At 38.8% G+C, this 24,781-nt stretch overlaps 1 protein-coding gene across 2 annotated transcripts; it reads left to right on the top strand.

Moving 5' to 3' along the window:
* Positions 1,481-23,967, top strand: LOC109819901 (HVA22-like protein a). Of its 2 annotated transcripts, none has more exons than XM_020385871.1 (6): positions 1,481-1,616; positions 18,897-18,923; positions 19,013-19,135; positions 21,796-22,039; positions 23,367-23,500; positions 23,585-23,967. In XM_020385871.1, the coding sequence occupies exons 1-5, from the start codon at positions 1,561-1,563 to the stop codon at positions 23,469-23,471; spliced, it is 555 nt and encodes a 184-aa protein (XP_020241460.1). In that variant the 5' UTR covers positions 1,481-1,560; the 3' UTR covers positions 23,472-23,500; positions 23,585-23,967. The 2 variants fall into 2 exon arrangements, with proteins under 2 accessions (XP_020241460.1, XP_020241459.1); XM_020385870.1 differs by having other exon boundaries at positions 19,010-19,135.

The following is a 24,781-nucleotide window of genomic DNA, read 5'->3' as shown; positions in this document are numbered from 1 at the left end:
AGACACGATGATGGAGGAGAGTCTTAGAGACCACTCCCCTGGTGCGGTCCCCAAAGTGATCTGGGCTTGGACTTTCACCAATGATCTCCTGATGATGATGGTGATGTCGGCAAGGCTCGTCAGGGCGAACTGATTGACGCGGTGGTGGGGACGCGTGTTCGACCCGATCCCCAGGTGCTTAGCAGCAGCATGATGAGTCCAAGGCTGGACTACTTGCTGTGCTCCGGAAGGAGTGTGAGTCTCTGACCGTTGGTCTCTAGTAGGTGGGGGGAGAGCTGAGGTAGCTCGTTGTGGCTGCGGAAGCCAGCTAAGAAGTTTATTAGTAAAGGTAGCGAATTGCTCTTGGAGAGACTGAGAAAGCTTCTGAGTTGTTTCCTCAAGCTGGGCTCGAGTAACGTAGCTCTGATATGTTCCTACAGGGTGAAATAGATTAGACCCATGCTCAAAATCCGACATGTTTTCTCAAAAAAGAAAGATGCCCCACAGTGGGCGCCAAACTATTGATGTTAAGTGATCACACAATCAGTTGTATCCGTGGTTGGATGATGTTGTTGAGTATTGATTAGGGGCCGCTTTCTTCCCCGACTTTATAGCTAGAGGCATGATTCATTCGTCTGTGACGCATTAAATGCAATACTGACACGTTGCCAGTGAGAGATGCTCGAGGCAGAAGTCCTTTAGCTTCGCCGAGAAGTAACGTCTTTTGAGTCGTCCTGGCAAGACGTCCAGTAGATGGTCAAGTGGGCTTGTGGCGGGTCGTCTTCGACAAGAGGTTTGACTGATACCGCCTTTCAAGTCGACATTAAAGAATGTTGACTCGACAAGTCGGCTAAGTCGGAATCCTCGCTGGTCTCTGACCGCCAACTTGATTGGGGCATTGTATGCAGAAGTACACATGTCCGTTGCTTGGCAATGAGTTACTTATTGGCAAATGGGAACACCATTACAAATATTAAGCAAACTCACACTTTATAAGGAGCATGATATGAAGTATGACATCAAATTTTTGTTAAATATTTTATATTTTAAATATTTAAATATATATTATTAACTATGATAAGATTAGAATATAATATATGAAAGGATAGATGATTATATTGATCATGAATTTTTTTTCCAACCTCACACTTAAAGAGTATGAAGTATGATATAATATGATATGATACATATCCTCTATCTTTTTATTAATTTTTTTATTGAGAGATACTTTTATCATAATAGATTTTTTAATGATTAGAATACTTATGTAATAATTTTTTATAACTTAGCGTATTTTAGTACAAAAAAGGTGAAACGAGAGGAGGTTTAAGTGCCATTTAGCCAAAAAAAACCTTATCCCCATGTACTAGTACTACTGTACTACTGGTCCATAACGGTTATTCGGGTTCATAGCTTTTCAGCCCGAACGGGACCCGTACCCTCATCCGGAAACTTCTCTTTGTCATTATTCGTCCTTTAATCCTTAAAAAAAAAGGAATTATTTACCACTCAAAGTCCTCTTTCCTCTCTCTCTCTCTCTCTCTCTCTCTCATTCAAAGAGAAGATTGAATAGGGAAGCAAATGGGTTCTGGATCTTTCTTCAAGGTGTTGGCCAAAAACTTCGATGTCCTTGCAGGGTATATTTTCATCTTAAATTTGTAAAAATAAAATGAGAATATTATGGTTGCTGTTATTTGTCAGTTATGCTACTATTTTCAATATCCTTCTCTTGTTCTTCGATTTTAGGTAGAGAATAACTCGTGGGTGTTTGCATTTTTTTATGTTGCTATATTTTTCTCTATAGAAATTGGGAATAGCTTTATTTGTGAAGTTAGTTGATGATATATTTTTTTTCTATTCTTATTTCTGCTTTACTTCTTAACTGTAAGGGGTCTGTCTTAATTCTGTTGTATGTTTCGTCATTATATGAAATGCATGCAATTAATTTATTGTAGCTATTGCTGAAAATATTCTCTTTTTGTGGTTTTTTTCATGAATTTTTTAAAAGATTTCAATGCAATGAATAGGGGGGAAATAAGTCATAGATAATCCCAATTAGTAGTTTCCTGGAGTTATCGTGGAACGTGCTGAATTAAGATAAATTTCTAGAGTTTTTTTGTTTTTTAACACAAACCATTGACCTTGATTCGTTTTAAACTGCTCTCTTCCAAAATCATTCTTAAACCCTAAATACTCATACTAACCCAACTATAGTCCCACGCAAATATAGCCATTGATGCATCAAAGATAGCAACTTAGACCCAAAAGTAGCCAGTGATACACCAAATATAGAAACTTATTGATGTGAAACGGGGTAGGGGGTCTATCGGAATCAGCAATTTAATTTGAAATAACGCACCGTTTCGCCAAAATTCATGATCTTCGGTAGGAAATGAAATTCAAAACAATTAACGTGACAGATGGATTTTTAACAAGATTTGCATCGATAATTATGAATAATTCCAATCTCGATCAATTTAATTGCAGTATTTATTATCATTGCGCAGGTTCAAAATTAATATCGAGAGTACAACAGTCACATGTCCGGTTACTCTCCACTCGCATGTATAATTTAAACAGTGAATATATGATAAGAGTTGAGGTAAATTATTCATGCAATTAGCTAATGAAGTGAGATTAACAGAAAGATAATAGAACGAAATTATACCATCGTCGTACTGAATCAAGTATGAAACACCACCGGTGTCCGATCTGTTCACACAAAACCAGATCTAAAGATCCTCTTCTTGGTGTCTTTTCTTCGATCTGAGGAAAGGAAGGACGAATCGACACTGGAGGATGAAGAATGGCGGCGGGCTGTTAGGAGGTAGGTGAGGACGGCGGTGGGCTGTCCGGTGAGGTGACTGATGGCGGCGGACGACGACAACAACGGCGTCGGGATGAAGTCAGTGGCGGCGTCGGGTGTTCGAGGTGGAGGGGTCGATTGCCGTGATTGCTCGCGGTGGAGGTGGGCAAAGGAGGGAGGGGGGCTGGGGAAGGAGGGGAAAGGGGATTGGGTCTGACGGCTGCAAGGGGGAGGGTTAGGGTTTCTTTGTTTGTTTTTTTTTATAAAATGGACGGTTGTGATGAGTTTAGGGATTGGATGGGTGGGTAGGATAGTGTAGTAACTTGGGTAGAGAACTAGGGTTTCACACTCCTAGTTTTAATATCTGGGTTTCACACACCAAATACGAAGAGGAGAATTTTCATTCAGAAAACTCACATGTTTTTTTTTCTCAATAATTCAACATCCTCCATTCTGATTACAACCATGCTTTTATAAAGCAATTACAAAATTTGAAATCTCTCAGAATTAATCAGATCCCTTAAATCACTCAACTACCAAATTTAATCAAAATTCAAATTTCAAAAATTCAAAATTCGAAATTAAAAATCCTACCAAAAAAATAGAAAATCCCTCAAATTTCTCATAATTAACTAAATTAAGATTTGGTCAATCTTGCCAAATCTTCCTTATTCAAAACTAAGCAATTATAAAAAATTATCCTCATCATTCTCCCCGGGTGGGAGAAAACTCGACTCCGTCGAGTTGGCTGCAGAAACTTGTCATCTTTAATATAGTATGCCTGCATCTTAATTTGTCGTCATCTATTTTCCTGCATCTCAAATCATTAGCTAGATTGCATCATAAATTCACCATCTAAAATATTATCAAAATTCACTGCAGATTGGGTGAATATATGGAGTGGGGTAAAGTGAGAGAGCTCTCAGAAATGATAGGCTAGGGTCAGGCTTATATCAGTGGACTGCCAATAAACATTGTGAACTGTTTAATCAATCAATATTGAAAATAGAACCATGATCAAATTGATAATATAAATGTTGTCATTAATTATTTCAAGAATTGGAAAAGTTCATAAATATCACGTCAAATCTTAAACGGCTTTAAGGAACCGTTTTGGACAAGTCCAAACCATCTAAAGTATCAGCATTAACAGTTTTAAATCATATCCTGACTCCATATCATACATTTCAGTTGACAATGTATTTATTCAAGTTAGATCACTGATTCCCCAATATATGATCAATGCAATTCAAACAAAATGATGCAAATTAACTCAAATGAATATGTATGATATGCAGACTCGAACAATATGATCACAAGCAGATGCAAACTCAACGAAGTGCCTAAAATGCATGACGTCCTCTATCAAATGGAATAATTAGGCGTTTCTTCGCTAATATGAATAAAAAAATTTAAAATGCATGACGTCCTCTATCAAATGGAATAATTAGGCGTTTCTTCGCTAATATGAATAAAAAAATTTCTGTTCTAGCAGTGATAGTGATGAACATGCAAACAAGGGCGTGAAGGAGGAGTGTTCTTGTGCGCTTAATATGAGAGAGAAAAGATATAAAAACACTCGAGCTCAAACTTGTGTCCCTAATCACTATATATTCCCAAAATGGATCAGTGTATGTGTGAGTGACTGTCGGGACAATGCATGGGGGTTTGACATTTGACATGGTAGTTATTTTATTATGCTCAATTTGGGATTCAACTTCCATACAGATATTTGAGTGAATCACTTTAGGACCCACATCAGGAACATGTTGGGGTTCATGTTGGTCCGGGTGGACTTCGTGGGGAGCGTCAACAACGTTTTCAGACACTGGAGTGAGTTCAGGAAGAGTTGGAGTTTTAATTTCAGGAACAACTATAGAGACAATATCAGTAAACTCCGTGATCAGAGGGGTAACTCCGAGAGTAATCGGAGGGCTGTCATTGCACGAAATTTCAGTCAACTCTATATTTGTTCGGTGTGGATTCTCAGTGTTCAAAGCATTACACTGAATTTGGAACTCTTTAAATCGAGTAACATAATCCCTAGTGGATTTATTACTGTGTAAATTGGTTCTGGTTGTCGAGAAGGCGATCGTGGTAAGAGAAAGGTATGTACTTCTCTTTGAGCCTATCTTTCATACCCGCCCATGTGTTGATGGGGGCCATTTGGCGAGCTACTCTCGTCATTTGCAAGTTATCCCAGTATTGGCTAGCATGGCCAGTCAGCTTCATTTCCGCGAACTTGATTCTTCTCTCTTCGGAAAGTGGATACCTTTTGAAGTAATTGTCGACTTGTCGGATCCATTCCAAGAATTCTTTAGGCTCCGATCGGCCGTCAAAAGTGGGAACTTCCAACTTAATGCCCTTCAGGTATCGCTCATCAGGGTCTTGAGCATTACGTCTTTGGTAGGTTCGGACTGGTATGTGCTCTTTGTTGTGTTCGTTGTTTTGCGCTCCACGTGTTCCTAACCTCTGCAATCTCTCACGATCTTCTTGTTGAGTTTGACGAAGTTCAGTCACGGCTTGGGTTAGAGCGTTGAGTTGACTCATGAAGTCGGCTATGGGAAATGCGTTGGAATACATTCTAAAATTGTCCGACTCGCTAGACTCTCCTAATAAGGTTGACCACTATGGAGTGGCATGCACTACTCACGCCAAATAGACTAAATGATGGGGGGAAATTTTTTTTGTTTTGTTTTTTTTTTTTTTTGAAAAATGCAATTGTAGACAGAAATAATAAATGCAAGCAAAATATGATGCAATTTCCTACATAACCATGCTCGGATACCAAAATGATGTGAAACGGGGTAGGGGGTCTATCGGAATCAGCAATTTAATTTGAAATAACGCATCGTTTCGCCAAAATTCATGATCTTCGGTAGGAAATGAAATTCAAAACAATTAACGTGATAGATGGATTTTTAACAAGATTTGCATCGATAATTATGAATAATTCCAATCTCGATCAATTTAATTGCAGTATTTATTATCATTGCGCAGGTTCAAAATTAATATCGAGAGTACAACAGTCACATGTCCGGTTACTCTCCACTCGCATGTATAATTTAAACAGTGAATATATGATAAGAGTTTAGAGGTAAATTATTCATGCAATTAGCTAATGAAGTGAGATTAACAGAAAGATAATTGAACGAAATTATACCATCATCGTACTGAATCAAGTATGAAACACCACCGGTGTCCGATCTGTTCACACAAAACCAGATCTAAAGATCCTCTTCTTGGTGTCTTTTCTTCGATCTGAGGAAAGGAAGGACGAATCGACACTGGAGGATGAAGAATGGCGGCGGGCTGTTAGGAGGTAGGTGAGGACGGCGGTGGGCTGTCCGGTGAGGTGACTGATGGCGGCGGGGCGACGTGCAGGGCCAACGAGAGGAGGGGGAAAATGGCGGTGCTGGGGAAGGAGGGGAAAGGGGATTGGGTCTGACGGCTGCAAGGGGGAGGGTTAGGGTTTCTTTGTTTGTTTTTTTTTTATAAAATGGACGGCTGTGATGAGTTTGGGGATTGGATGGGTGGGTAGGATAGTGTAGTAACTTGGGTAGAGAACTAGGGTTTCACACTCCTAGTTTTAATATCTGGGTTTCACACACCAAATACGAAGAGGAGAATTTTCATTCAGAAAACTCACATGTTTTTTTTTCTCAATAATTCAACATCCTCCATTCTGATTACAACCATGCTTTTATAAAGCAATTACAAAATTTGAAATCTCTCAGAATTAATCAGATCCCTTAAATCACTCAACTACCAAATTTAATCAAAATTCAAATTTCAAAAATTCAAAATTCGAAATTAAAAATCCTACCAAAAAAATAGAAAATCCCTCAAATTTCTCATAATTAACTAAATTAAGATTTGGTCAATCTTGCCAAATCTTCCTTATTCAAAACTAAGCAATTATAAAAAATTATCCTCATCACTTATACATCAGTATACCTCTTAAACAGAAACAAGGTTTAAACATAGTTCATTGTGGGTATTTTTGTTTTATAATGATTTTGGAAGTAGGTGGAATTAAAAGTAAATCATGGCAAACGTTGTGTTTATAAACAAAAACCCTAAACTTTATATGACAAGTCATTTCTGTGGGTTAGTTTTTGAAGTCCTTGAGACTAATTTTTGTTATAGCTCGAAGAAGATGTTATATTTAAGCCAATATATCATGGTCAATGACTTCCCAAAAAAATAAATTATTCTATATCATTATTTACATTCATCCAGCATTAAGTAGGCTACATAGTTATGTAATTTTACCTCTACAAAATATGTGATGGAAAAGAAAAAATCGTTACTCCTAACATGATGAAATTGCTATACAAATTAGGCAACTGTTTATATTGATAAGGACAAAGCAAATGTGGATTATCCACAGCCTACAATTTTATCATAAAGAAGGGATTAGGTTTAATTGGTTAGTCAGAAAGGCGGCATAACAAGGAACTCATACGATCCATATTGGGTCACACATGCCATCTTTTGCTTATCTCCTTCCGCAATTCACACGTGATAGTAGCCCGGCCTAAGATCCATCTTGAAGTACCTTGCTTGGCCCAAACTAGCGAACAAGCCCGCGACTAATGGTATCTGATACTTGTTCTTCGCCTTGATCTTGTTTAATGCCTTGTAGTCGATGCATGACCGTAATGAACCATTGTGCTTCTTTTGGAACAAGACTGGTGCACCATAAGGAGCCTTCAACAGTCAGATGTAGCCCACATTTAACAATCCTTCAGCTCCTTTCGAAGTTCCTCCAACTCTAGTGTGCTATACGGTAAGGTACAACAGTCGGTGGTCGAGCTTCTAGCTCATGCTTGATCTTGTGATCCACCTCCCTCCTAGGTAGTAGTTTGCTAGGCAACTTAATGGGCATAATGTCCTGAATGTCATCCAAGACGGCCTAAATCTCCTATGTCACTTCTCCCTTCGTAGGTGAGTCTTTCTCCACCTTAAGTATAGTGATGAAGGTCGGCTCATGTCTGCAGGCACCTTTAGAAATCTGAAAGGTTGAGAGGACTTTGCCCAAAGTGATCCTCTCTCGCTCAATAGGAATCATGCACGCCTTGCCCTCCAATAGGCACGTAGTGTTGGCATTAGGGACTAGAATAGCATTGGTCTTGTCTAAGGACTCTAAGTTAGTCACCACGACAAAATCATGTTGGATTTAATCTAATAAATCTATTTGTGGGCACATATGATTAATCAATGTGTATTGTTATCTTTCAGGATAACCCACTAAAGTGATCAATTAAGTTGGGTTAATTTGGTATTTAAATAAGTCATGGGGTTATATGTGCAGATACCAGGTTGTAATTGTAATTTATTGAGGGGCTAAATTACAAAAGTACAACATCTATAAATAAGCGGTTATGGTCCCTAACCTAGGGTAACATTCTCTAATTCTCTACACCCCCATCTAGCTAGAGAAATTCAGTTTTAGAGAAACCCTAAGGTTAGAAGATCCAAAACCCATCTCAAGGTTCATCCATGGATTCAGGTATAAGCTTTCGTTCTTTTAAATTTTTGTTAATCTCTTTGAATTAATCATGGCTATATGGTTTTAGATCTCAAGTTTTATGATGTAGATCTAACAAGTGGTATCAGAGCCACCTTGATTAATTCTTAGGGATTTAAGTTTTATTGGGTTTTTTGATCTTAAATCTCTGGTTAAAGATTCAGTTTTGTTCTCGGATGAACAGTAATGGAAATCTCTGGTTAAAGATTCAGTTTTGTTCTCGGATGAACAGTAATGTTCGGTGAACAGTAGCAAAAAATTTTTCGGATGAACAGTAAAGTTTTTTCCGGATGAACGGTAACTGGAAAAATCGCCGGTGAACAGTAATTTTTTGGATTTTTCTTTGATTTTTTCTTGGATCTGGATCAAGAAATTTTTTCCGATTCTGGATCTGGTTTTGAAAATAAAAATCGAGGAATTTTTTGGGTTTGGCGGCGGCGGTTTCAGTTTGAAACCCTAAGGGTTCATGGCGAAAATTAAGGAGGTGGTTACCTCAAACGAACATCACGTTCGTTTAATTTTAACCGAGCTTCGCGCTCAACGAACCTCGCGTTCGTTCTAAGGTGAACCTCGCGTTCAACTCAGGTGAGCGTCAAGCTCAATTTTAAACGAACCTCGCGTTCGCGTTCGTACTTCAGACGAACCTCGCGTTCGTACTTCAGACGAACCTCGCGTTCGTACTTCAGACGAACCTCGCGTTCGTACTTCAGACGAACCTCGCGTTCGTACTTCAGACGAACCTCGCGTTCGTACTTCAGACGAACCTCGCGTTCGTACTTCAGACGAACCTCGCGTTCGTGCTTCAGTCGAACCTCGCGTTCGTGCTTCAGACGAACCTCGCGTTCGTGCTACAGTCGAACCTCGCGTTCGTGCTTCAGTCGAACCTCGCATTCGTTCTTCAGTCGAACCTCACGTTCGTTCTTCAGTCGAACCTCGCGTTCGAACTTCAGTTGAATCTCGCGTTCATCTTTTTTTTTAACGAACCTCGCATTCGTTCTCAAGTTGAACATCGCGTTCAAACGAACCTCGCGTTCGTTCTCAAACGAACCTCGCGTTCGTGTTTAAGTGAGTGTCGTACTCAATACAGTCGAACCTCGTGTTCGAAGTTAAGGGAACTTCGTGTTCATTATGGTTAAGCCTCGGCTTTTCATGGGTCCACTTTGGTATACTTAATTTATTCAATTAAGTTATGGGCCCTAATTAAGCTATAAGACCCCAATTAAGTTTTTTGAAAATTCAGTTGATTTAAATTAAATTTTTATTAATTTAAATCTAATTCGGTTTTTAATCAATTATTTAATTCAAATATTATGACACTAAGGTATTAAGGTTGTCTCTCACTCCAATTGATTAATTGAAACAAGAAGTTGCCAAAGTAACCTCTCTTGTGTAGATTGTTCATAAGGAATGTGAGATGTTTGTGTGTATGCTTTCGTGTAAATATTTAATCGGCCCAAAGGAAGGTTAATATTTATTTAGACTGTATACACATCTGCGATGATAAGCGTGTGACAATTATAAGGTTTACATGTGAATAATGAATCGATCCAAAGATAGTTTCATTATTTGACATGAGTTATTGTCAATGTTTGATCATTGCAACAAGGTATCACTTACAAGTTAATATTACTGTCCAAAGACTTGATATTAATGTTGTGCCGGTATCTTGGATGGGGATTGTCATTATTTGAATTTTATTGATTATGGTTATTGATGTGAGCATTTTTGTTTTATTTCAGCTAATGCATCTGCTGCAACAATTTCTGCTAACATCAACTCAATTCCCATGCTAAATGGGACAAACTTCAAGGTTTGAAAAGAGAACATATTAATTGTTCTTGGCTGCATGGATCTTGACTATGCATTAAGAACTGAACAACCCCAACCTCTCAATGCGGATAGCACTCCTAACGCAAAGGAGCATGAGAAGTGGGAGCGTTCAAATCGCATGAGTCTTATGATCATTAAGCGTGACGTTTCGGAAGCCTTCAGGGGCATAGAATCCGAAGGGATTACTAAGGCTAAAGATTTCCTTGCCGAAATTGAGAAGCGTTTTGCGAAAAACGATAAGGTAGAAATAAGCACGCTTTTAGCTCGCTTGATTTCAATGAAGTATAAGGGCAAAGGAAATATCAGGGAGTACATTATGGAAATGTCTCATATTGCTTCAAAGCTTAAGGCACTTAAACTCGATCTTTGTGACGAGTTATTAGTGCATCTGGTTTTGTTGTCTCTTCCTGCACAGTTCAATCAATTTAAGGTCAGTTATAACTGTCAAAAGGAGAAATGGACTCTAAATGAGCTCATTTCATACTGTGTGTAAGAAGAAGACAGGTTGAAGCAAGATAAGACAGAAAGTGCTCATTTGGCCTATGCCTCTAAGGATAAGGGAAAGAAAAGAAAGAATGATAATGAAGCTGCTAAGGGTCCAGTTCAGAAGAAACAACATGCTCATTTGGCCTATGCCTCTAAGGATAAGGGCAAGAAAAGGAAGAATGATAAGGAAGCTGCTAAGGGTCCAGTTGAGAAGAAACAACATAAGGATAATCAGGGTTGTTTCTTCTGTAAGAAGCCTGGACATGTAAAGAAGGACTGTACAAAATATCACGCCTGGCGTGATAATAAGGGTACGTTCCTTGCTTTGGTCTGTTCTGAGGTTAATTTAGCTTCAGTACCTAGAAACACTTGGTGGTTAGACTCTGGTGCTACTACTCACATAAGTGTTTCTATGCAGGGTTGCCTGAGCTACCGAAAGCCAAGTGATGTTGAAAGACACATCTTTGTGGGCGACGGACAATCGGTAGATGTGGAAGCAATTGGGCACTTTAGGTTGTTGTTAGGAACTGGTTATTATTTGGATTTAAAAGATACTTTTGTAGTACCGTCTTTTAGACGGAATTTGGTTTCTGTTTCTGTATTGGACAAATCAGGTTATTCTTGTTCATTTGGAAACAGTCAATTCAGTTTATCTTTTAATTCAAATGTTGTGGGAACCGGTTACTTGAGTATTTATGACAACCTATATTTGCTTGATACAATTGCTTCTTACAATGAATCCTTGCATGTGGAATCACGTGGTACTAAGCGTAAATTAAATAAGGAAAATTCGGCGACATTATGGCATAAGCGCTTAGGTCATATCTCAAAAGGTAGAGTTGAGCGTCTTGTGTCTGATGGCATTTTGGATTCCCTTGATTTTTCGGACTTCGACGTATGTGTTGAATGTATCAAGGGAAAACAGACCAAAGTGAAGAGATTAGGTGCCAACAGATCTTCGGATGTCTTAGAATTGATACATACGGATATTTATGGGTCATTCCCTACGGAATCCTGGAATGATCAACAATATTTTATATCATTCATAGACGATTACTCACGTTATGGGCACCTATATCTTATTCATAAAAATCTGAGTCTCTGGACATGTTCAAAGCCTATAAAGCTGAAGTTGAGAATCAACTCAACAGAAGAATTAAAACCGTCAGATCTGATCGTGGTGGTGAGTACTACGGTAGATATGATGGTTCAGGTGAACAACGTCCAGGACCATTTGCTAGATACCTAGAGGAATGCGGTATCGTCCCACAGTACACCATGCCGGGTTCACCTAGCATGAATGGTGTAGCTGAAAGACGAAATAGGACTCTTAAGGATATGGTAAGAAGTATGATTGCTCATTCTTCTTTACCAGAGTCACTCTGGGGAGAAGCACTTAAGACAGCAGCTTACATTCTGAATAGAGTGCCAAGTAAAGCAGTTGCTAAAACACCTTATGAGCTTTGGACTGGTCGAAAGCCCAGTTTAAAGCATTTACATATTTGGGGATGTCCAGCTGAGGCAAGGCCTTATAGGCCAAATGAAAAGAAATTGGACTCCAAAACAGTTAGCAGCTACTTTATTGGATACTCTGAACGCTCTAGGGGCTATAAGTTTTATGATCCCACTATAAGGAATATTTTTGAGACGGGAACAGTAACATTCTTTGAGGATGTTGAGTTTGGGGGGAGAAATAAGGTTAGAGACATTAGTTTTGAGGAGGAATTGGCTTCACATCCAATCCATACAGTTACTTTTGACAATATTCAGGTTCCTATACCGGTTGTTGCTCAAGAAGTAAATCCGGAACCTCAAGATGATAATGTTGAACAACTCCCTGTTCCAGAAGAACAAACTCAACAACCTCAAGAACCAGTGCCATTAAGGAGATCCACGAGAGAAAGGAGAAATGCTATTCCGGATGATTATATTGTATTTCTCCAAGAACATGAGGAAAGTAGTGGAATGTTAGAAGATGATCCAATCAACTTCTCTCAGGCCATGAAAAGTTCTAACTCTCAACAGTGGATTGATGCCATGAATGAAGAGTATAAGTCTATGCAAGACAATAAGGTTTGGGAACTTGTCCCATTGCCAGAAGGTGCAAAACCAATTGGTTGTAAATGGATTTTTAAAACCAAGCGGGATGCAAATGGTAATGTGGAGAGGTATAAGGCACGTCTTGTGGCTAAAGGCTATACTCAAAAGGAAGGCATTGATTATACAGAGACTTTCTCTCCGGTTTCATCGAAAGACTCTTTCAGAATAATCATGACACTTGTTGCTCATTATGATCTTGAGTTACATCAGATGGATGTTAAGATAGCATTTCTCAATGGCGACATTGATGAGATGATTTATATGGTGCAACCAGAAAACTTTGTGTCAGGAGACCCAAAGAATATGGTCTGCAAATTAAGGAAATCCATCTATGGACTCAAGCAAGCTCCTCGTCAATGGTATCATAAGTTTCAACAAATAGTTATCTCGTTCGGTTTTGAGATGAACATTGTTGATGACTGTGTATATCACAAGTTCAGTGGGAGTAAGTATATTTTTCTGGTTCTGTATGTGGATGACATCTTGCTTGCCACTAATGATATAGGCATGTTGCACGAAACCAAGAGATTTCTATCAAAGAATTTTGAGATGAAAGATCTTGGGGACGCCTCTTTTATATTAGGGATCCAGATACATCGAGATCGCTCTCGGGGTATTCTTGGATTATCACAAAAGAGCTATATCGATAAGGTACTTAAAAGGTTTGGCATGCAAGATTGCAGACCAGGTGACACCCCTGTTGCTAAAGGAGACAAGTTTAGTCTCAATCAGTGCCCTAAAGGTAACCTTGAAATTCAGGAAATGCAGAAGATTCCTTATGCTTCGGCTGTAGGAAGTCTAATGTATGCTCAGGTATGTACGCGTCCGGATATTGCGTACATTGTTGGGATGTTAGGCAGATACTTAAGCAACCCTGGTATGGATCATTGGATAGCAGTCAAAAGGGTTATGAGGTATCTTCAGAAAACAAAAGATTACATGCTCACATACAGAAAATCAGAGAAATTAGAGGTCATTGGGTATTCGGACTCTGATTTTGCTGGATGCCAAGATAGCAGGAAGTCTACATCAGGCTACATTTATATGTTAGCAGGAGGAGCTATATCATGGAAAAGTGTCAAACAAACACTAGTAGCTTCCTCCACTATGGCAGCAGAATTTGTAGCTTGCTATGAGGCATCCAATCAGGGAATATGGCTGCGAAATTTTGTCACGGGACTGCGCATTTTGGAAAATGTTGAAAGACCACTAAGGTTATATTGTGACAATAAATCTGCAGTAATGTATTCCAATAACAACAGGAGCTCAACTAAGTCAAAACATATTGACATTAAGTTCCTGGTTGTGAAAGAAAGGGTACAGAGTGGACAGATATCCATAGAGCACATTGGGACAAACTCCATGATAGCTGATCCTCTTACTAAGGGACTGCCACCTAAGGTCTTTCATGAGCATACTGCTCATATGGGTGTGGTATTATTTGAGGATATTATGTTTTAGTGGGAGTTTGTATTTGTGGTGCTTTATGTTTGTTTGTATTGTCTGATCAGAATAAAGTTTTCAGTTAAGACACTCTGTTACATTATGTTTGGTTTTGACCTCACTAAGGAGGACCAGTTGAAAATAGACATGTACTGATCACATTGCATGTAATTTTCATGCTGCACATCCATGATTGATCTATGTCGTTTGATTGTATTGGTATATGTGACCATTGATGGGTCGAGTCACGATAAATGTGACGAAGGCCGCTTTGATCCTATATTGATATAGTCAATGAACGAGATTGTTCGGAAATACCTTTTCAGTGATAGCAATTTTTGAGCTCATAAGGTTATACACAATTTAAGGAATCATATGGTGCCCAAGTGGGAGATTGTTGGATTTAATCTAATAAATCTATTTGTGGGCACATATGATTAATCAATGTGTATTGCTATCTTTCAGGATAACCCACTAAAGTGATCAATTAAGTTGGGTTAATGGGTATTTAAATATAATCATGGGGTTATATGTGCAGATACCAGGTTGTAATTGTGATTTATTGAGGGGCTAAATTACAAAAGTACAACATCTATAAATAAGGGGTTATGGTCCCTAACCTAGGGTAATATTCTCTAATTCTCTACACCCCCATCTAGCTAGAGAAATTCAGTTTTAGAGAAACCCTAAGGTTAGAAGATCCAAAACTCATCTCAAGGTTCATCCATGGATTCAGGTATAAGCTTCCGCTCTTTTGAATTTTTGTTAATCTCTTTGAATTAATCATGGCTATATGGTTTTAGATCTCAAGTTTTATGATGTAGATCTAACAAATCATCCATCACCACGACCGTTAGGTCTTCTTTGGCATGCCATTCACTTATGCTCACGTATACTTTGCAAGCTATGCCGATGATGGGCGTGGGCTGCCTTGATGATGTGCCGATGATGGGCGTGGGCTGCCTTGATGATGCCTTCTGACTTTGACTCCACAAGCCATATCTTCCTTGTCGTGTCATCCGTAAAGAGAAGGGCAGAAGCACTGGTGTCAAGCAAGGCCTTAAAGTCTTATTTGCAATGGTCATCTCCATGAGCATCGTTCCTTTTGGTCGCGTGTCCACCTTAGCACGAATAGCATTGATGATCCGTAATGAGCTTAGCCAACTCCCCTCTTGCAGTTTCTCCTCTTCCTGGACCAACACAACAATATTGGTCCTCTACGGACATTCTATAGCCTTGTGTGGTCCCTAACAAAAATAGCACGAGATTTGTGATCAGTCACCACTTTTCTTAGACTGGTCTAAGAACTTGCCCTCGGGCAGTTGTGGCTTACGTGGAGCATCCTTTGTGGACTGTTTTTCCTTAGCCGATTACCGCCCTTCTTGTCTTTGTCCTTGGGTTTGGACGGGTCTTCCTTTTTCAACTCATTAGGGACTTAGCCACGGCCATCCCTGTGTAAGGGTTTTAGTGCCTCAACTCTATAGCTCCATTTTGGTGCATCCAGCTAGGCCATCCAAGAACAAGAAGAGAGAGCCCTTCTCACTCATGTTCTGTATCTCCAATAGTAGCTCCGAGAACTCCTTCTCAGTCCTGAATGGTGTCTTTTTGAGTAAGGCGCTAAAGTTTACTTGGAGGTTTGTCCTCTGCATTCTCAAAGTAAAAATGCTTATTGATCTCAGTCTTGAATTTCTCCCACATGTTGATGGTGCACGAACCACGTCGTATATCATTGCATCACCTACACCACCACATGGTAGCAATATCTTGAAGGTAGAGAGGTGCTATCTTTACCTTAGAACCATCATTTGTGCAGCTGACAACATTGATATACCTCTTCGAGTTCCATAAGTAGTTGTCCAGCTCGTGCATCCCAAGCACTCCTGTATGGCTTAAGCTTAGGCACCTCCATCTTTGTTTGAACATTAGCATGACAATTCCCCGTTTTCCATGGTCGCCTTGCACTGGTTGTAATCACCCTTGAGCTCTTCTAATACCTTAATGAGACTCTCCACTTGAGTCTCAAGCGTAGTACTGTGGACCTCTAGGGTAGCATACTGATATTACAACATGTCAATGGTGGAGTTCAAGGTCATCTGCATCTTCGCTCGAAGCTCATCCCTGTTAGACTCAAGCTTCTTGATGTGTTCCTCCATAGCCTCAAGCTGATCCCTCGCATCAGCTATGGTGAGTTCCACCTTACCCAATCGTGCCTCCATTGTCATCAGCACATCACGGGTCCTCTGAGCAAGGGCCTTTTTCGAGTTAGTGTTGCCTTTAGTCACATTTTGCTCGTTAGTCATATCTGGTTGGCTATCTTCCAACGAATGAATCCGCTCTGGTACCAAGTGTCACGGGCACTTTGTTTTATCATACAAGTTCGCCTTCTTGTGCGGCACTTAGCATACTCTTGCCTCACGAGAATGACTAAGTTTAGCCTATTACTCAAATACTCAAGAACATAAGAGAGTTTAGAAGGGATTGAGATTTTAATACTCAGCTCTTCTTGGATACAAATGAGCTCCCACATGGCCTCTTTATATAGGGGAACCTACCATTTACATCAATGTCCTAGATTTCTCTTCTCGAGAATTCTATACAGTCAATGGCTAGGATTCATCCTTCTAGAGATTTCTATACATATATATCTTATAACCATGTATATATAAAAATATATAGTCATGCTGATATAAGCGTTGATGTGGCGATAGAGTGGTCTGTGACATTCTCCCCTACTCATCTCTATGATGCCCTCATCGCTTTGTCGTTTCCCTCTTGAAGCACTCTATCAAACCATCAAGTTGCCAAAATGTCTTGGTCGTTTCCCAACAACACTTTATAATACCAGCTAGAAAGCACCAACTAGAATTAGGTGGCGAATGTACCAAGTCGAAGGGCAAAACTTGCTGCTATAGTTGGCCATCCTTAAAGCCCATTGTTGGACCGCATCAAGGAGATATTTGTATTGAATTCTCTAGAATGATGAATCATAGTCATTGAGTGTATAAAATTATCTAGAAGAGAAATCTAAGTCATTGATATAAGTGGGAGGCTCCCTTATATAAAGAGGCCGAGGGGAGCTCATTTGTATCCAAGAAGAGTTAATTAATAAAATCTCGAGTCCCCTTCTAAACTCTCTTTTGTTCTTGAGTGTTTGGGTGAGTGGGCTGAATTAGATATTCTAGGGGGCTAAGAGTGAGCTAAGTGTCGTACAGGAAGGCAAGGTTGTGTGATAAAACAAGGCACCCGCTAGGTAGCACCAACACGGGTGTGGACACGGATACAGACATAGGACACGACAAATATGTAAAATGTAGGATACGGGGACATGGCTATATGTGTGTGCGTGTGTGTTCTTGTATGTATAAAATTTACATTAAATCAAATATTGAATTAAAGTACATATAACATTTGTATGTTTCTTCCTATTATCTATAACCATTGAGAATCAAGTTAAATAAAATTAAGAATAAGATTTAACAACAAAAGTTTTGTTTTGATCTCATGAGATGATGCAATGAATGGTTTTTAAATATTTAAGTAATGGGTGTTAGTTTTCGAGTACAAAAAAACCGATTGGAACTAGTTTAGGGTATAAGTAATGGGGAAATTGGATTTTGCTTTGAACCACATGTATCCATGGTGTGTCCACGAAGAGTCAGTGTCTGACACGTGTCGGATGTGGACGTGGCCAAACGCCGTGTCCTAGTTACCTAGGGCGTCCATGACATTGGGTTCTCCATGTCGAGGAATTGTGTACCTGGTACTTAGCACTTAATAGCAAATATCAAGAATATTTGAGTGGAGTAGGCCCTTCAGTTTTATGTGAAGAGAGGATAATCTAATTTGGAATCATAAATGAGGTGTCCATGAAAACTCAATTTTAGGTTATATCAAGAAATAAATGATGAGTTGTTTGCAACACATTGGGCATGTGCTAAATGCGTTAGTTATTATTGAAGAATAGGGTCTCATGGGAGCCATTATTAGCCCCCTTTTACATATTAGTTTTCATGTGAAAAACATGATAGGATGTTATAATTGATTGTAATTGTGCTTATTCCTTCATAACTAAACTATATTTATCAGTATAATAAAAAGAGGAATCTTGTCTCTTTTTCAACTGGTCTTTCTTCCAATATTGCTACTCTTTGACATTTAAGAGATGAATGAGATAGGTAGATTTGATACTGTCATACACCTTTCGCTGTCCAAATTTCATGACATATACTAGTTATCCTAGATGTATCGGATCATTAATGGAACTAACAGATTAAACATGATTCAATTTTGTTATCTTTTTTTAATGTTATTGTGCTTTCTTTCGGAATACACAATAGTCAAGGTTTGGTTGGTAAGTGATAACAATTCTCTTACTGTGTTGCTTATTAGAGTAAAGCTTACAAACAAGGGCCTTGTTTCTGTGGAATGTTATGACCAGAAAGATTAAAATTGTAGATTGTTCTATGACAGTTCTTTTTTCTAGTTAGCTTTACAACAACGTGAAGTTATTGGTTTCTAGGATTGCAGTGCCGCTCTGTAGTTTTATATCACAGGGTTCCATGTATGTGACTCAGGAAGTAGAATGATCTACATCTCTATCTAAAACAAAATCTTACTTTGTAGAATATTTAAATTATGATTTGGAGACACACAGATACTCTTTGTTTAGTTAATTTGTTTGCTTCTATCTTTAATTTGACATTTGTCCTTAATTTGCAGGCCTTTGATTACGCTTGTTTATCCTTTGTAAGTAATGATTGAACTTTTGATTGTTTTCCTACTTTATAGGTATGTTTGAAATGTATGTCTGATTAAATTTTTTTGGGATTAAGCAGGTATGCTTCAGTAAAGGCAATAGAAACCAAATCTCCCATAGATGATCAACAGTGGCTCACTTATTGGGTGTTGTATTCTCTTATTACACTCTTTGAGCTTACTTTTGCAAAAGTAATCGAATGGTATGGTACTCTACTATGTTGTTTCATGCTGCTTTACATACTAAATAGCTTAAGAACTTTTTGGGTTAATTTTCAAATAATTAATACATTCATGATGCAGCTAGCGTGTATACATGAAAGTTTTTTTTGGCATATATACCCCAAGTCAAGATGTTTACTAATTCATCCTCTAAATCTCCCACATTGGTTTTCTCTAACCCTCAATTTTCAAAATCACCATTAAATATACCCCTTGTTAAGTTATTTATTTTGTTAGCTTATAATTGGATAGAGGGAGAGAAACAGAGTGACAGAATAAATCGGTATCTTATAATTGCATCCCATCTCCCTCCCTCCCTTTGTAGATTGTGGGTTATGTATGGAAAAAGCCCTATAGGATAGGTGGCGGCTAATTTCGCCAAATGAGTTACCAAGAGATAGACTGGGGTTAACACTCATCTTTTAAGTTAAATTGGAGCAGGTGAACCTCACCACTGTTATCTGTACCTGAAATCCACTATATCACACACATGCATGACACATGGGGATAATTGCATGAATATTTAGAAGAATTACTCACTGAACCAAGTCGTCCTGCCAAAATAAACTAGATAATACTGTTGAGTTGGCTAATAAATTACGCTCTTAATAGAATGCAACAACTTTGCTACCACTTTGGAGGTCATAGAAGTTCAGTTAAGAAGTATTTCATTTTTTAATCTCAAACCAAGTAGAAAGATGAATATGTGTTGATTTTTCCTCCACGGCGATATGGAGCTAAAAGATCCACCACTTCAATACATACTACTTGAAACTGATGCTATGTCTTGCATAGTTCATGAGGTAATGTAACTCTCAAAAATTATGATTTCCCTTTCTCATATTGTATCCATATTGGTGCTTGTTAGTGATATTATAGAGTTAGAGTATATAAATAATATTTTTTGGCAGAAAAGTCATCATGATGTACCTTTAGTTTCTAATGAGGACAATAATGGTAATTTCCATATTTGTTATTTGACTTTCTTTTATTTTAGTTTTGAATAAGGAAGATTTGGCAAGTTTGATCAGATCTTAATTTAGGTTTAATTGTGAGAAATTTGAGGGATTTTTCTATTTTGGTAGGATTTTAATTTTTGAATTTTGAATTTTGAATTTTGGGTCAAGTTTAGTAGTTAATCAATTTTTAGTATCTGAGTGATTTGAGGAATCTGATTGATTTTGAGAGATTTTGTGATTGCTCTATAAAAGCACTGTTGTAATTAGAATGAAAGAATGACGAAGAATTGAATGAAATATTTTGTTAGTTGATATTTGGTGTGAAGCCTTAGGTGTGAAACCCTAGGCTGACTTTTCTCCTCTGCCACAAACAGCCGAAATCCCCTGTATTCTCTTCTTCAGCCGCCAACTCACCTCTCCTCCTCCTACTTAGCCAACACCTAGCTCCTCCCCTCCATAAGCAGCCACCCTCAGGCAACATCCGCTGTTTTCTTTGCCAGCCACCAACTGCCCTTCAATTTCTGTCAGCCCCCACTCCATCTCATGTCGCTCCCAAAACAAACGCCAACACCCCCGCTCTCCTCTTCCTCCATAGCGCCAACATCCCCACCCCTTCCTACTCTCCCGCAAGTCGAGCAGCCTCCTCGTCTCCAACAGCAATTGCGCCCAGCCCTCACCTCCTCCTCTTGCCATGTTCGAGGCCGTCGCTTGTGTCACCCCGACACCCACAAGCCTCGACCCAACAGGCCACTCGCGTCCTCTGTCACTTTCGTCGTCTCCCCCACAACCATCGCCTCCTCCACTACTGCCCTTCCCCTCCACCATAGGCCACCGCCTCCTTTCCCAACAACTTCCCGATCCCTCTCCTGCTCTCCTTCAACTCGAGCAAGCCCCACCGACGATCTCTCCCTTGCTCCCCTCACCGGCGAATTCCCCTGCCTTCTTTCAACTCGGGCAGCCGCCACCGATCCTACAGCTGATCGCATCGTCCAGCCCGACGTCGCTTTGTCCCGTCGCCCGCACGCGTCGTCGTCGCTCAGTTCACTGTCGTTGTCGTTGCTCAGTTCGCCGTCGTCGTTGCCAGTTCGACGCCGTTGTCGTCGCCAGTTCATCCGTGGATCGTCACCACTTGATAGACTAGAAAATTAGTTTTCTGTTAATCTCGTTTGATTAGTTAATTGCATTCCACCTCTAAACTCTTATCATATATTCACTGTTTAAATTATATTTGTGAGTTGAGAGTAATTGATCATGTGACTGTTTAAATTTGATATTGATTGTAGAACTTGAGCATGATAATGAATATTGCAGCTAAATTGATCGAGATTGGATTTATTCATAATTATTGATGCAAATTTTGTTAAATCCATCTATCACATTAGTTGTTTTGAATTTAATTTCTCACCAAAGATCATGAAATTTGGTGAAAAAATGCATTATTCGTTTTAAATCACTGATTCTGATAGACCCTCTGGCCCGTTTCACATCAGTTTCACTCTCTTCCATTTCAAAACATCAACTTTGTATCTTCATGCTACATGTTAGAACTATTTCAACCCATGGTTCCTTTCATTCTGGCATCCCACACTTGCAATAGGCATCACATGAACACTTAGATAGTAATACTGAACAGTGAATACTGCTTCATCATTTTTATTTTGTTTATTATTTTTCTTTTGCAGGTTTCCATTTTGGCCTTATGCCAAGCTGATATTTAACTGCTGGCTAGTCTTGCCCTACTTCAGCGGAGCATCATATGTTTATCAGCATTATGTGAGGCCGTTCTTTGTGAACCAGCAGACAATACATATCTGGGGCATGCCTCGTAATAAGGATGTCTTCAGTAGACCAGATGATATTCTATCTGCTGCAGAGATATATATTCAAGAGAATGGCCCAGAAGCATTTGAAAAGCTCATAGCCAAGGTAAGCCTAGTCCTGAAGCCTCGTGAATTGAGAGCAGTTGGTTCTCCAACATGTAGATGTAATTTTAGAAAAGAAAAGTTTATTCCCTTGTTGTGTATTATAAGCATCATCATATTATATATTCCTGGGCTGACAGTTGCATGTCCATAGTTTCATTTCACATACTTGAAGTCAACTTGCTTCAACTATCTTGAGAATAGTTTTACCAGATTTTGTGATGTATTTCTAACGTGCCTGACACTTGACACTGATAAATCATACTGTTACATTGTCTACATGTGAAGTTTATAAGCAAAGAGAGAATGAAGGTATTAAACCATGATGACAGTATGGTTGCTGAATCTAGTTCTTTTATGTTCTATAACCTATCAACAGCCGTAACTTTGCAACACGTAAATGATCTAATCTATTTTATTTGACTTTTGGAACTAGTTCTATGTCATTTTTATTATGTATATACTTTATACTTATTTACATATCCCTAAGATAAAAGATGCTTTCTGTTGTTGTCAAGCTTTTAAGCTGTTGTCAAGCTTTTAAGAATAGTTATATACTTATGGTTAGGCATAGCCAATCCCATTTTGACCGACGTAAAAAGATGCCAATTGAGTAAGTTTTTTAGTTTTAAGTAGCTAACTCGACTTTTCTGTTAGGTAGATATAACTGCCATTCATGCATGTAGTTTAAATGATAATATGATTTATGAAGGTAGGATGATTTCTTTTGTAGTCTAGTACACTCGATTCTGTATGACTTTCTCTTCCTATTTTTCCTGGTATTTACTTGAATTGGAAATAAATATCAGAGATCATATTTGCTCAGTCAGTATTGTTACCACAGTAACATTTGTAAATGATTGGAGAAGTTTCAGTTTCCATCAACAATTGCAACGCTTTAGGACTTTTAGTGCCAGAACTTCCCATGGCATTTCCTTAACTAATGAGATTGTGTTGTTCTTGTCTGTTATTTGTATATTAGGTGTTAGGAATGAACTGAATGAGAGCATGTTTCATGATACACAATGAGTGAGATGCGGACACTCTTTACCGCCTTATCATACTATTTCATGATACACGGTGAAAGGACACTTTCTGCCGCCTTACACAATCATCTTCGTAGTATGTCAACATCGTCTTACTGGAGTACATGATCATCTTAGAGCAGTGTGACACCTTGATTCATAAATGTAGATTAGTCTGTTTTGTAGATTTTTTTTGTATCTATTTTCTCTTGTTAATAAATTTCTCAAAATTTCTGTTTGTATCCATCTTTATTATACAAAAGTACCTGAAATTTTGTCCTCACCCAACTTCTTGTCTTCTTCCAGGCTCGAAGAAAGTCCAAGTATGCTAGCAACAGCTATGTGACTTCTGATGAGATTGAAGATAATAGTGGTAATTACTCAGTTATCCATGACGATACTCGGTATTAAAGCTAGGATCTCTTCCTGTTTGGTTTAAGGTAAAGCTTTCTGAAATGAAATTAGTGCACTTAATTTCCTCTTGTTATCATCCAATCATTTTGACAAGATCTTGTCTTTTGCAGCTGGTCAGTCGTCCCTTTGGCTTTCATCTTGGTTTCGACAGCAACGAAGACTTCTGGCTCATCGAAAGTTTGAATCCATACAATTTTATGTTTTTTTGTCTTCATGACTGACCTACTGACTGTAAATAGATAGTTTTGGAGATTTATTCAGCTTGTGCATGCTAATAATTAATGCTTGTAGATGCTTGTCTGACGTCAACTCTGGTTCGCATCAGGTTGGCTTTTTAGTTCGTGTTTTAAGCAGCTACTTGATTTTGTATATTAGAGGGGATTACAGGGACTGTAGGAAATCTTAAATTTACTGAGGCTTATAATAAGGGACTGCTGATGTGATAAATGTATGGTCCATTATTCATAAGAGTTGGCTCGTGCGTATGTTATAATTGACTTTGAACAATTTTTATTGAATTTAGATGTAATCAGCATCATACATTTTGTTAACTATAATATCTATTTTCACGCTATTAGTTAATAAATTTAGGTGTAATCAGCGTCATAAAATTGGATGTGATCAGCATCGGACGTTCTGTGAGCTGGGCTACTATAATCGTTATCACGCTGTTAGTTAATAAAAGATTAAAGGCGGGAGGGGTCCTATCCTTTAGAAATCCAAATATCCTGTTGCTTTCCATCTCGTTAGACCAATTCAATGTTAAATTGAAGATTGATGACGTGCGTTAGCACAAAGACAATATCAAAACATGTTTGTCGTTCTTGTTGGATGATACGCATGGCTTGTAGCGAGTCTGAAACACTATATCGGCCAATATTTTACATTGTAGTGCTTGAGAAAAAATATTATCCAACAAGAGAAAAATGATGGAGAAATTTTTAAAATAAACCTTTTCGAAAACAATATAAGCAAAATGGACCATTTGATAATAAAATTAGCAAAGTCGACTCTAAAATGAGGTCGATTTTGCAAAACATAAGTTTTAATTTTCACGGGACTACTAGTCGTGTGATTAGCCATTGTTTAGGAATCAACGGGATTATCAATCCCATCTATATCTAGACTATATAATACAGCCATAGTGTCCTAACCCACTCGCCCGCGCCCTAACCCGGTCTACTCATACCCAACTTCTTGCGCCCGCTCACTCGCCTCCAGAACTCGTCCAATGCTCGCCTGCCTCCGTTGCTCGTCCAGCAAGCCACCTTCCACCAAGCCACGTCCACACGGCCTCATCCACAAAG

This window comes from Asparagus officinalis, chromosome 8 (genome assembly GCF_001876935.1).
Source record: "Asparagus officinalis chromosome 8, Aspof.V1, whole genome shotgun sequence".
Lineage (NCBI taxonomy): Eukaryota > Viridiplantae > Streptophyta > Magnoliopsida > Asparagales > Asparagaceae > Asparagus > Asparagus officinalis.
This window is presented reverse-complemented; position numbering and strand designations above follow the sequence as displayed.